This window comes from Carassius gibelio, chromosome B16 (genome assembly GCF_023724105.1).
Source record: "Carassius gibelio isolate Cgi1373 ecotype wild population from Czech Republic chromosome B16, carGib1.2-hapl.c, whole genome shotgun sequence".
Taxonomy (NCBI): Eukaryota; Metazoa; Chordata; class Actinopteri; order Cypriniformes; family Cyprinidae; genus Carassius; species Carassius gibelio.
The window spans coordinates 30,231,108-30,245,769 of record NC_068411.1 but is presented as its reverse complement, the minus strand read 5'-3'; the positions used below and the strand labels follow the sequence as shown (position 1 = coordinate 30,245,769).

At 30.3% G+C, this 14,662-nt stretch overlaps 1 protein-coding gene across 2 annotated transcripts in view; it reads right to left on the bottom strand.

The window, feature by feature from the left end:
- Window positions 1-1,892: 1,892 nt before the first annotated feature.
- LOC127975424 (mannosyl-oligosaccharide 1,2-alpha-mannosidase IA) overlaps window positions 1,893-14,662 on the bottom strand; it is a 150,087-nt gene continuing 137,317 nt past the window's right edge. For both annotated transcript variants that reach the window (XM_052579469.1, XM_052579470.1), the window contains exons 9-12: window positions 12,710-12,929; window positions 7,154-7,326; window positions 5,448-5,563; window positions 1,893-4,431 (exon numbers count right to left, since the gene is read on the bottom strand). In XM_052579469.1, coding sequence (XP_052435429.1) covers window positions 4,281-4,431; window positions 5,448-5,563; window positions 7,154-7,326; window positions 12,710-12,929 — 660 coding nt within the window. In that variant the 3' untranslated portion in view covers window positions 1,893-4,280. The remainder of the gene's footprint in view (window positions 4,432-5,447; window positions 5,564-7,153; window positions 7,327-12,709; window positions 12,930-14,662) is intronic.

The window sequence follows — 14,662 nt, the reverse complement described above, 5'->3', positions numbered from 1 at the left end:
TCATTGAGGTTAAAAATCATCCATTTTAAAATTCATGTCATGTGTAATATATACAAAAAATAAAATACTAAAGTAAATAAGAATGCATAAAAATATATACAAATATATATTTAATAAATTAATATACTATTAATATAAATAATAATAATAATAATAATTAATATATAATGTATATGTATATAACGTGTAACATTAATAATAAAATTAAGTAAATACAATTTTTTAAAATTAAGTAAATACAATACAATACAATTTTTTTTATTGGATAACCTGTTTCTCTCGTAAAAGCGTCAACATATAATATGTATTAAATAATATAATAACACATTTTATATATATTATATATTTGAAAAACTGCAAAATTTCACATTGGGTAAGCTGTTAAAGTTTATTTTTCATAAAAAATTTAATTTAATGCTGTTTTATGTAATTTAATTTCTAAATCAACCCTTTTACTTGCTAAATCCATGTTATTTTTTCTTATTGTGAATGATTCATCAGTGCGCACAATATTTAATGGAATAACAATTGTCTAAAAATATGATAAGACATAAAATAATAATAAAAATGTGTACAACAATAATATTTAATTGCATAATAATAATATAATAATATATAATAATAGAATAAAATGTATATAATTGCATGAGGTGTTTCACTCAGAAATGCATCACATTACTGACGGTTACCATTGCCATTTCAGGCTAATTTCGACAGGGATTAGGAGAAATACAGGAAGGTGTGCGGGAAGGGCAGAAGCATACTTTATGTGCATGTGAATGTGCTCATGTTATTACTGGTAACGAACTTCAGCACTCAGTACGGCTTCACTGAATGTCTGAGATTGAACTGCATGAAGATTGCCTTGAAAGCATTCGACCTGAAAGAGAAAAAATGTATAGAAGAGAGCAGTTTATTTTCTGCTCTCTCTCAGAGGAAAAACTCAGTAGATGAAATGCAACGACTAACAGAATTGACCTCGCGTAGTTGTTTGTAGCCCGAGAGATTCGCTGTATCGAGCCGTTCGGTCGATCTGGAGGGGAACGCTGATGATGCTTCAGTCTGAGACTCATAAAAACTCCTTTTAAAGCTGCAGTGTGCAGTTTTTGGATGTTAAAATAAAGCTAGATTATAATACTGTGACACCTTCAAAACATTGATCTGTTTAACTGAGAGTCACATTGATTCAACCAATGATGTGAGTTTGGGGCGGGGCTATATAGGGGTGCCTGACCAATGGCAGGACGTTTAGGGAAACCTGTTTGAAAACAGTCATTATTTTTGCAATTCAGCTCGATGACACAGAGTAAAAGTGACACAGAAAGAGTGCTTGTGGTGAAAAATCAAACAAAAGTTATTCATTTTCATTTATAACTGACAATGAGTAACTTATATGATTATATGATGTCGACTTTTTTAGCATATTTTTTATATTCCATTTAGTTCAACTTTAAAATAACTAAAACTGAGCAATAAAATAGCTAATAAAAATCAGAAAATTGCAAAAAAAAAAATAATAATAATAAAATGCATCAAAAAACTTTATATAAATAATAATATGAAACACTAAAAAAATCGCAAAAGCAACTAAATTACTTAAAATATTGCTCAAATAGAAAAGTACTTGAAATAAAAATGAAATATACAATAGTATCTCAATGGTACTAAAATAACACCGGTAACTAATAGATATGAGTGTTTATCTGAGATTTGTCACTCTTATGTTTTTATAAAATTTGTGCAGATTATTCACACCAAACCTATGAATCATGTGCAGTATTTTGAGGATGTGAGTGGCACTTAATGCAGGTCACAGATTAAAACCGTGTTTTCAAAGCTAATGTGAGCTTGTGGAAATGTACTGTAGAACACAAATACACAAAGACAGACACTTGGAGCATTTGTGCACTTTTTTTAAATGTATAAATCGCACAGATCTTTTAGCAGTTTTTGAAAATATCCAACAATGAGAGACAGAAGACGTTCAAATCAACAATGATCGGCACTACCGTAATGAATAGTGCAAATAACTGTAATCAAAACTGTGTACAGAAACACCTGAGGAAAACGAAAAGAGCGAGTCTTTCATAAACGTCCATAAAAATTAGAAAAGAGAAAGAGAGAGAAAATAGGACATTCATTTCACCATTACTGTCGCTTCAGGAGACAAAAACCCTGGAAAAAAAAAAACGTTCACATTCACCATCGATGCTTTGAGACAGGGCTGGGCGATAGTGCTGAAAAATCAGCCAGTTTCACATTTTCTGTGCTGATTTTGGGAAATTTAAAGAATTAGTTAAGTTATTCACAGCTGATTCGTTTTCATTTACACGCACAAGTATAACAGAACATGGTCATAAACAGCAGCTTTTTGCCCACAGATATTTATACTCAAACAATATAAAACATGAGAACATTTTTGAGCGAAGATGCAAATGCGAATGAGTTTTGATTCATCTGAACTGATTCACATAAATGAATCAAACTTAAATGCTGCGTTTGAATCATGAAACTAGTCTGATGATGCAACACTTAATGAACAAATTAATATAAATCCAGCATTTTTGAGAGATAATGCAAAAGCAAATATTTAGTCTTTTAGAGTTCTGATTCATGGAAGTGAATTAAACTGAAATGCTGAAGAAGAATCATTAAACTAGACTGATGATATTTTTTCGGAAGCTTAATAAATGAATTAAAAAAGTGCATTAAAATAATTATGTGATTCACAATCTCCAGCATTTCTGAATGATGATTCAAATACATCTTTAGAGTTTTGAATCGACTCTTTTAAATGGACACGGAAATGAATCACACTTGCATGCTATTTTTGAAATTGCAGATCAATTATGAAACCTGTCTGATGATACAATATTTAGGAAATATAATGAACAAATTAAAAAAGTACATTAAAATGAGTCACTTTTTTTTTTTTTTTGCATTTTTGATCGATGACACAAATGCATCATTGCTTTTTAGAGTTTTGAATCAATTTGTTGAATCAGTTTGAAGTGATTCATGGAAATGAATCAAACTTAAATGCTGTTTTTGACAGTGGAGAAGAATCATGAAACTATTTTAACAACTCGATCTTAAGGAAATGCAAAGGAAAAATAATAATAGTGTCATTCATAATATTGAAAAAAAAATCTTTTTTTTTTTTTGAATCAATTGATTCAAACAGTTTGAGGCGAGTTACAGAAATTAATAAAATGTAAATGTTGCTTTTGATACTGAAGAATCATCATGAAGCTAGTCTGATGCATGCAATCTTAAAAACTTAAACGACTAATTAAATAGCGCATTAAAATAATTGTGATTCACATTCGTTTGGATTTCTGTAGTATGATGCAATTGCATCTTTGCTTTAGATTCTGAATCGTTTCATAAAAAGGATGTGATTCATGGAAATGAATCAAACATAAATCCTGTTTTTGATCCTGAAGAACCACCATGAAACTAGTCTGACTTAAAAAGCACATTAAAATAATTGCATGCAAAAATATAATGAATATTCACTATAAAATCGCCCAGCCCTAGTGGCCATCCGGTGCAAGTGCAAGTGTGTTTTTCCGCTCTGGTGATGCTGGTCTTTGAAACATGAAATGTCGTGCACAACACCGAGGCTCACAATGCATCTGAAGCATTTTAAGTTTAAAATCACGTAAAACAATCCTGCCCTGCCAATGACATCATTCAACTTCCTGTTCAAAACAATTCTGTACAACACATTTCACAAAGCATCCTTCTTTTGTCAGGTTTGTAAATATCTCAGTCCTTGAAAAAAAAAAAGAAAGAAATCATAGCACAAAATAGGAATCGAATCTAGATAGAACAAAATCTCAAAGGCTGGGAAATAGAAAAGACTGCAAACGCTTTGGCAGAAGAGACGGGAAAGGAATACACAATGAAAGGATGAAAGAAAAGATAAATTACAGGTGAGACGTGAAGAAAAGTGGTTTTCTCTTTCGCTCAGCACGGCCCGCCATCGTACGACACTCCTCCCACAGATTCGGGGCTGCAAGTTATTCGTTTTTCCTCATAGAGGAAAGAAGCAAAGAAAAGAAGGTGCTCTTCACATGAAAGTCACGTTTCACTGATTGTCCACGGAAAGTTGCACAAGCTTCCACCAACCGAAGAGAGCGGGAAGCCTCGGCTCAGAGATATACAATCACAGCGTATATTTATATATATGAAGACATCCTTTATAGAAAAGGAGCTGAGAATCCATGTCAGGACCCATGAGGTTGAATCCATGTGTGTGTGTGTGATGGTAAATACTACTCCAGGTTGGTCTGTTCATCATCTTGTGTGTTGCTGTGCTCCTGAAGACATCTCTTGCGTATAACGGGCAGCGGATGAGCCTCTGTGTTAAACACCCAGTCGTCCAGTGGCAGGAGATCATCGTCCGAGAACAGCAGGTACAGGTATCTGTGATCACATACAGACGGGGTTAACAATGTGTCACGATATCACCATCAAAGCACAGCATTAACACTAACATCAAGGCAATGCCAGTCTGCGTTTGCATGCTTCCAACATCACAAAAGCAGATTTGACACCGAGTAGTCTCCTGTACAACTAAAGTGAATGTGTACAGATGCTGTCAAGCTCTGAAAAAACCATAAAAGCATAATTTGGTACATGCATAAAAACAAACATATATTTTAGTGGCTGTATTTAAGTTAAACTTTAATAGTCAGACGTATATATATATTTTTGCATGTGTGTTTTTTGTTGAGTATGATATTTATACGTCAGGATGATATGCTGAGAAGATAAATTTTTCAGGTTTATTATAAGTAACTAAAACTGAAGCTAAAATTAAAATATAAAAACGTGAAATAAACCAACTAAAATAAAATAGATTCAACTTTTTAAAATGTAGTTGCGAGGGCAACATTTGTCATTTTATTTAAGAACTTGATAAACTAAAACTGAAATAAAAGTTAATAAAAAACAGACATTTATTTTAATCTCTAACAACAAATTTAATAAAACTTTAACTAAAATTTAAACTAAAATGCAAAATATAAAAATAATAATTTCTCAATGATGCTAAAATTACACTGAATTTTATTCAGAGGCCCAAACGGAGCAAAAACATGCAATTTGGTGTAGATGCTGGTATTCACAAAAATAAGATGATATTCTGATGCTTTTAATGTAAATCAGTGAGATCTTTATAACACGAGAGCAGATACTGACAAAAAAATTATCTAAATATCAGATTTAACTCTTTATCTCCAGTAATGTGTGTCAATTAAAGGCCTTAGAAATCTGTGCATCAAATATGACACTTGATAGGGTTAAATGAAGTCAATAGAAGCTATTAAAAAGACATGAAATGCATTGCAAAAGTCATATGTTGTTTGCTTTGTGCTTTTTCTCTTAATCCTTAAACTATGACACTGATTCAGGACAGTGCAGGGTGATAATGAACTTACTTGAGAGTCTCGGACAGAAAGAAGCTCTGCTGCATGTTGTCGTGGCTGACTGTGGAGGCGTACACGTCTCTGATTCCCGAGAAACCTGCGTCTACACGACAGTGCTTCTCCAACGCCTGTGAACACAAACCACTTGAGCTGGACCGTCGAATGTGTTAACAAACAATGTGTGACACCCTGGACCACAAAACCAGTCTTTACTGTACATTTTCAGAAATTGAGATTTATAAATCACATAAAAGCTGAATAAATGAGATTTCCATTGATGTATGGTTGGTTATGATCGGCTAATATTTGGCTGAGATACAACTATATGAAAATTTGGATTTCTGAGGGTGCAAAAAAAATTAATATTATATAAGTTGTCCAAATGAAGTTCTTAGCAATGCATATTACTATTTAAAATTTAAGTTTTGTTATATTTACGGTAGGAAATGTACAAAATATCTGCATGGAACATGATCTTTACTTAATATCCTAATGACATAAAATGATTTTTGACACCCATTCTACCGTATTTTTAGCTATTGCTACGAATATACCCCAGAGACTTAAGACTGCTTTTGTGGCCTAGGGTCACATAAAGGTCATATGACATACCCTATACAGTAATCTTACATCAGTAGTTCTCATCAGCAAAATTGTAACAAATAATAAAAAGCAAGTAATTATATAATATTTATTACTTTTATGCATTTTATGCATACAGCCAATTTTATTCAAAGCAATATTGCATTCATACTTTTATTCAACAAATCAGAAAACTATTAAACTAATCAGAAGTGACAGTAAAAGCATTTATAATATGATAAAAGAGCAGCAAATCAGCATATTATTCTGATTTCTGACGATCATGTGACACTGAACACTGGAGTAATGATGCTGATTCATCTGTGCATCACAGAAATAAATTATATTCGAACAGATATTCACATAGAAAACAGTTCTTTTAAACGGTAATAATATTTCACAATTTTACTGTATTTTTGATCAAATAAATGCAGCCTTGGTGAGCAGAAGAGACCTCTTCTTTACAGTTTATTGCTGGCGGAAGATACCAGCGATTTGTGAGGCGTCCTTTAAAACTGGAGAGCTGCTATTTCTGTCACTTTAAAGTTGGCTAGAACATTAAGCGCTTAATTTGAGCGCTGAATAAAAGAAGTGCTGACATGGCAAATTAATGATCTATTAACCTCAAACAAAGGTAGACACCTAGACTACAATTAGGAGTGTCCCATGAGTTTGGTTTAGAGATTTGACAAATCTATTCAAGTTTTCCTCGCCCTCCTGCAGCCAGTAATTAACATGTCAGTCTGTCAGAGGAGCGCTGCACTTTAACATCGGCTTTATTAATATAACAACCACAGCCGAGCGTTCATTCACCAGAGATAATGTGAGGAAGAGCCGTGAAATACACCACAGATCCTCAACCGCGCACTGATTCTTCACATATACTGCAGGAATCCATCTATCATTCGTCAGACAACTATAAATCAATATCTGTTTTACTTGTTCATCTATATCTGTTCATTTGAGATGATATGAATCCTAGATTTACTGTGACAGGGTTGAAATAATACAGTGCTAAGGATTAGCGATGCTACGAAACTTTGAGGATTGTGGGTAACACTTCCAGCGTTTTGTAAACCCACATTTGTTGATCGATAATCTAAATATTGACTTTAAATGTTGAAATACACATGCACCTCAACAGCCTCCCAGCCCCACTGCCTGTACTTGGGGTCATGGGTCAAACGCCACATGTACATGTAGCTCTCGATGACCTCTGGCCTCAGGATGTAGTAGCGGTCACTCATTCGGGTGGCTGTGGCCTCGGCTCCTGCATCGAAGCGGAAAGCCTCTGGACCCAGTTTGGTGGCTGTAGACAGAAAAAAACATTTTTTTTATATATTTATACGTTTACTTATTTCGTCAGCCGAATGATCACAATGAAACTCCTTTTCTGGCTCATTGATTTACGTTTCATGTTTGCATCACATTTCTAATTAAGTTGTAGAACTGCACAATAATCATTAAACAGTTAATCAAGATTGTTTTGCTAAAAAAAAGAATCACGATTATTGTCTTTTTTTGTTGTTTTTGCATTACATCAGAATTATTGCACTTCTTCCATAAGCATGAATCAAGAAGTTCTTGCATTTTCCACAATGTAGGCTAAGTTAGGGTTAAGGTTAGGAGTACACATGGTTGCCAGGTTGGAAAGCTTAAGTAAACCACTAGGCAGAAAATGTATCTATGACATCCCATTTCCACAAAGTAAGAAAAAAAATAATGCTTTGGTAAGTCAAAATTAAGATTTCTTGCCAATGATTTTTCAAACTTGATGGTGAAATTGCGATGTAATGATGGGTTTTATGGAAACACAAGCAGTTCTGTCTTGGCAAGGTTGTGTTGAAGATGATGGTCCTTCATCTAGCAATAAATGTCTTTTATACAAGCTGAGATGCGAATAGCTACCGTCGGATAATCAGGATGGAAAGAGAGGTAGAGTTGAGTATCATCAGCATAGCAGTGGTATGAAAAGCCATGTTTCTGAATGACAGAACCTTATGATGCCATGTAGACAGAGAAGAGAAATGGTCCGAGAACTGAGCCCTGAGGCACCCCAGTATTTAGATTAACTTATGAGATAAAAAGGCAAAAATGACTATTTACCTCATGTTTATGAATTTGTTTCTTATGATTATGACAATTTATATCATAATTATAATTAATTTAAAAGTTGAAATTGACATCAAATGTCAAAACGACATTTTCATAATTCCATAGTGTCATAATATCATCTTATTCCTTTTAATTATGAGTTTTATGTCATAATTTCAAATTGTAAAGCCATAATTGTCTTTTCATCATTAATTATGACGTTACAAAGCATGATTTTCTATCTTACTTGAAGGGAAATGGGCCTCCATATGCATCGAAAAGAAAGTTTAAAAGAAAAGCTCTGATCGTGGGATTATAGCTCTTGAAATCTGGCAACCACTACCATGAAAGCTCGAGGACTGATAAAAATGCAAATTAAAATGAAACATTTTCAGTACGCTATAAATAATCATCATCCAAATATCACAGATTCAATGAATTCACCAGGTATTATTAAGTTGGTTTTCTTTTTCTTTGCAATTCACATTGTCAACGTTTTAATCGCTGGATGTTGTCAAATGACTGTATGTTTTTTATATGCATGTTTTTTATATGCACTTAAAAAAGTTCTAGTTAGTCTTCTATCTCCATCATGCTGATTGCTCGGCTGGTGTAAATACTGAGCTTTGTGGAGAAATCTGAGGCAGTAAACACAGTGTGTGTGTAGTTCACACTACGATCACCAGCCGTCTTTATGAAAACACAAAGCTTTAAAAGCAGAACATAACATAATGAACACAAATGTATCCCATTATGCTCCTTAAATCTAAAATTACAAGCAGCCCCAGTCCGGGAGAAACACTCTCGTCTGAATAAACATTTTCATTTGCATACTGATTTTGGTTTGTTTTGTCTCAATTCATTTCTCTCTTTAGTAATATAACGCCACTTCAACGTGGAACCGTGTTTAAGTGGAATACAGTGTTTTTTTGGTGATTATCGGCGTGTTACGGTGAGAGAAACTCTCCCACGGGGAAGCTTTAATATGACACTTCTCAATATAAAGAATGACGCTTCTCCAAATGTGTTCAATATAACAGCTTTTTTTTCTTCATGGCGCAGTGGGGCATGTTATAATGAAAAGAATATGTTAATAAAAGACAGCTTTGAGACACGAATATGAATGAATGAAACATGAATAAAACAATAAACAATAAAAATATATAAACAAATCTCATGGAAACATGTCCAGATCATATTTAACCCAAAAACTAGTTTTGTACTAGTTTTTGCACCACCATTTCACCACTTAATTTTATTATTTAGATTTCATATCTCATTATTTAGATTAAAATCATTTTAATTCCGTAATATTTTTACTGTAATATTATTTTAGCATTGAAATATTATTATAAGTTTTTATACGTTTTATTTTTAGATTTCCAGTTTCATTTTAAAGTTGTAGTTTATACATATACAGTTTTTCAAATTTTGCTGCTTCTGTCATGTTCAGTAGTCATATCTATTTAGTTGATTTTAAGTTTGCTATGTGATTTTTAAAAGTTTTATTATTATTTTTATATTAATTAATATTTTCTTAGAATTTGTACTAGTTTTAGTCATTTTAATACATTTTACTGTGTGTGTTATTTTATTATTATTATTATTATTGTTAGTTATTTTCTTAGAATTTGTACTAGTTTTAGTCATTTTAATACATTTTACTGTGTGTGTTATTTTATTATTATTATTATTATTGTTAGTTATTTTCTTAGAATTTTTACTAGTTTTAGACATTTTAATACATTTTACTGTGTGTGTTATTTTATTATTATTATTATTATTGTTAGTTATTTTCTTAGAATTTGTACTAGTTTTAGTCATTTTAATAAATTTTACTGTGTGTGTTATTATTTTATTATTATTATAATAATAATTATTATTAATTATTTTCTTAGAATTTTTAGTTTGTCATTTTATTACAAATTTATTTTTATTTTTATTTTTTTTATTTAAGTTAAACTTGAAATTAAAAAATTACAATTAAAAACATCACCTTGCTGAAATATAATAATTATACCTATTAATTAAGTTTATTTAATTTCAAGTAATGAAACAGTTTTTAATAGTTAGTTCTAATAGCTTCACAAAACTATGCATTAATAAAAATACTTTCGTTTTTCAGTTTAATATATATATATATATATATATATATATATATATATATATATATATATATATATATTTGCATTTTGCAAATATGAAAATATCTCTGCTTCATTTCCTTGCTCTATATAATGCTATTTTGTCATGTTCTGAGCGGGGTTCGTTCATATCCTGCTCATGCCCCGCGGCTCTGAGGATTTTATTTCCCAAAAGACGTGAGGTCAGAAATAGTGTGTCGAGACGAGATCAAACGTGGTATTTATCGCTGGTCCTCTGCAGCGTCTGGATCCTCCTGTCGAGAGCGCTGTGAAGAGCTATTTCTGATCTGACGCAGGTTCGGCTTCATCTCATCTGTTTGCTTCTGATGTCTGAGAAAGCAACAGTTTGAGTCTGTGATTATCCAGCAGAGTAATGGCCTTTCTCTATCTGAGTGCCAGCAGATTGGATTTTCAGAAACACAGACGCCTGGAAGCATGAGCAGAAAGATAAGACAGAGGACGTTTCTAACACTACTGTTATTTTAACATTATTCATATACTGTTATATGATTTATTAATATAGTAGTACTTTATGTTAAGGACTTTTATTATGTTAATAAAAGCATGCCTTATTATGCATGACCATGCTTTAGATCCCTTAAAACCTAAACTTAACAACTACCTTACTATCCTTATTATTAATATTTATATTAACTTTTTTTTTTATTATATTTTCAGTTTAGTTTTACTAAATGCATATGCTTTCACAATTTTTTTTTTTATATATGGCTTTTACGAATTTCCGTTGGTCAGCAGTGAAACATTAAATAAAATATAACATAAATTCATAATATTGTTTTTGTGTTAGGACCCTTGCTGTCAATGGGAGGGTTAGAGATCTCTCAGATTTAATCAAAAACATCTTCATTATTTGTTTATTTATTTTAGTGGTTGTTTTAACTGTAAACCTTAGTTTTGCACCGAAATAAGATTGCAAATAATTTCGTTGCACTTATGTAAAATTACAATAAAGATTCTGATTCCAGTTTGTGTTCTGAAGATGAACGAAGATCTTACGGGTTTGTAATTAATGAGTGATTAAGAGTGATTAATGACAGCCTTTTCATTTCTGGGTGAACTATCGCTTTAAGTACTAAAATCACAAAAAATAAAAAAGTAAATAAAAGTAAACAGAAATATGAATTCAAACAACAAAATACAAAAATTACTTAAAACTAAAATTTGAATAAAAACAGAAAATATAAAAGCAAAATACTAATTATTCAAATTAACTACTAAAATTAAATTATTAATATTCTAGTACTCAAATACAAAAAAAAGTAAAAATGAAAAACGGCTCAAATTTAAACTAAAATTTTAATATAAAGCTAATTTCAAATGATGAATAAATACTGCTAATATTCTAGTAATAAAATACTAAAATTATATGATAAAAAGACAAATGACTCAAAATTTAGCCAAAATTTCAATAAAAACTGAAAATATAAAAGCAAAATAATTATTATTCAAATTAACTACTACAATTAAATTACTAATATTCTAGTACTAAAATAAAAAAATATACTAAAATTTAAACTAAGATTTAAATATAAAGCTAAATTCAAATGATGAATAAATACTGCTAATATTCTAGTAATAAAATACTAAAATTATATGAAAAAAGAGCTAAAATTATAATAAAAACAGAAAATATAAAAGCAAAATACTAATTATTCAAATTAACTGCTTTAATTTAATTATTAATATTCTAGTACTAAAATACAAAAAAAAGTAAAAATGAAAAAATGGCTCAAATTTAAACTAAAGTTTTAATATAAATCTAAATTCAAATGATGAATAAATACTGCTAATATTCTAGTACTAAAATACTAAAATTAAATGAAAAAGAATAAAAAAATTAATCAAAATTTAGCTAAAATTTCAATAAAAACTGAAATTATAAAAGCAAAATAATAATTATTCAAATTAACTACTACAATTAAATTACTAATATTCTAGTTCTAAAAAACTAAAATGAGATGAAAAAAATGACAAATTTGAGCTAAAATTAGAATAAAAACAGAAAATACAAAAGCAAAATACTAATTATTCAAATTTACTACTAAAATTAAATTATTAATATTCTAGTACTAAAATAAAAAAAATTACTAAATTTTTTTTTTTAAATATAAATCTAAATTCAATGATGAATAAATACTGCTAATATTCTAGTAATAAAATACTAAAATTAAATGAAAAAAGAGTATAATAATTATTATAATATAATATAATAATTATTCAAATTAACTACTACAATTAAATTACTAATATTCTATTACTAAAATACTAAAATGATGTAAAAAAAGACTCAAATATTAACTAAAATGTAAATATAAAGCTCAATTCAAATGCTGAATAAATACCGTACTGGATGATAGTGAAATAAGATCAGTGTGTAGCTGAAAGAGCTGATAGAGGAGCTCGAGCACAGAGATGACAGAGTGATGTTCTGACCCGAGCGGCTGTAGGACTCGTGACAGGTGTGTGTGATTTCAGCAGCCAGGTCCAGGTAATGCTGCTTGTGTCCCGCCGGCCCGTCCTCAGCACCGATGCCCATCATCCCTCCGGAGAAACAGGCCAGATGCCCCATCTTATGATCCAGGATTCCTCCTCGCCACTCGGCCACATACGTCAATCCACCCGGAGACTTCTGCACCAGGTTCGTCTCGATGGCCTGCAAACACACACACACACACACACACACACACACACACACACACACACACACACACAGCGAGATCAGTCTGCTGAATACAACACGGCTGACTGCTAAAACTTGCTTCTACTTTGAAATAACTAGTAAATATTACAAATTATTGCAAAAAAAAAAACCAAAAAAAGTAACACACTGAATAAAACATGAAATTACTTAAAACATACATTAAAAAAAGCTTACTATTTAAACTGCAATGCTCTACAATAAACATTATTTATGTACTGTTATAGTATATATTAATATTTTAAATGAGCTTTTATTATTATATTTTCAACTTAGTCTTAATAATTTATTAAAAATGCAATTTTTATTAGCTTTCACATATCTATATAGCTTTCATTAATTTTTATTTCTGTTTTAATTTGAGTACTTAGTTCTAATTTTCATTGTTTTTAGTTTAATAAATGTTATTTTATTTCAGCTTCAATAAATGAAATGATTTTTAAGTTTTAATAAAATGCTATTTTTTAAAATAATATAATATTTTTTTTTGTTTTACTTACAACTTCAAAACTATATATATTTTTCAAAGTCTAATCATTTACTAAAAACCCTATGATTTACATTTATTATTTTCACATTTTTAAATTAGCTTTTTTTGATTATATTTTCAATTCAGTTTAGGCTTTATTTTAAGTTTTCGCAATTCTAATAATTTTTCATATTTCTAATAAAACATTTATTTCACTTTAAGTAATATTTAGTACTTCAACTTATTTACTTTACTTATTTCTAATTTAAGTTTTTCATTTAAAATATTTATCTATTCTAACTTCAATAAACATTTTTTTAAATATACAACTTCTGAGGAAGAAATGCAGAAATAGTATTTTCTTTTATCAAATACAATTATAAATACCATTTACTGTATAATAGTATTTTTAAAAACATTTTTATTGATTTATTTACAACTTTTTTTGTAATAGTCAATTCACTTACTACAAAACTGCAACACCCTCCATTTAACACGATTTATATACTGTTTATTAACATTTTAAATAAGGTTTTATTTGAATGTTTTCAATTTAGTTTAATTCCTAGTAATTTTATATTTCTATATAGCTTTAATTAAATTTTTTACTTTTATTTTAATACTTTAACTGTACAATTGTAATATTTATTTATTTTTTCATTTATGTTTTTGATCTAATATATGTATTTTATTTCAACTTTACATCAACAAATATTTTTTAATACATTTTCTAAAACTATTTTTTTTTTTTTTTTTAAAAGCTTCCAGCTCTTTCTGTGTATTTGAGTGATGGAGCCTGAGATGCTGAAGATAATGCATCTATTAACCCTATGAAGCACAGACGGCTGGACATGTTTTGTGTGAGAGTGAAGAAACATCCGCTCGCTTTGTAAAGTGCTTTGAAATGAAAGCGACGCTGGATTTCAATAAAGCACAAATAAAAGCACATATTGCAGTAGGAGGTGACGTTTATGCATGAAATGTTTTATGTATAATATAAGACCGTATGCAGCGTGGAGAACTGAAGTCAAGCCTCATTGAGATTCTCTCAGGACTTTGAGACTCGAAGGTTTATAAATCTGCCAAAGACTATACGAGAAAACATCTCCGAGCCTCTTCCTCTGTGTTTCTTATGATTGCACCTCTTTAGAGAAGCAGAAAACAGCACAGGCCATCAATAGCGAATGACTCATCGTTTGGTTTCGTTCACAAAACTCGT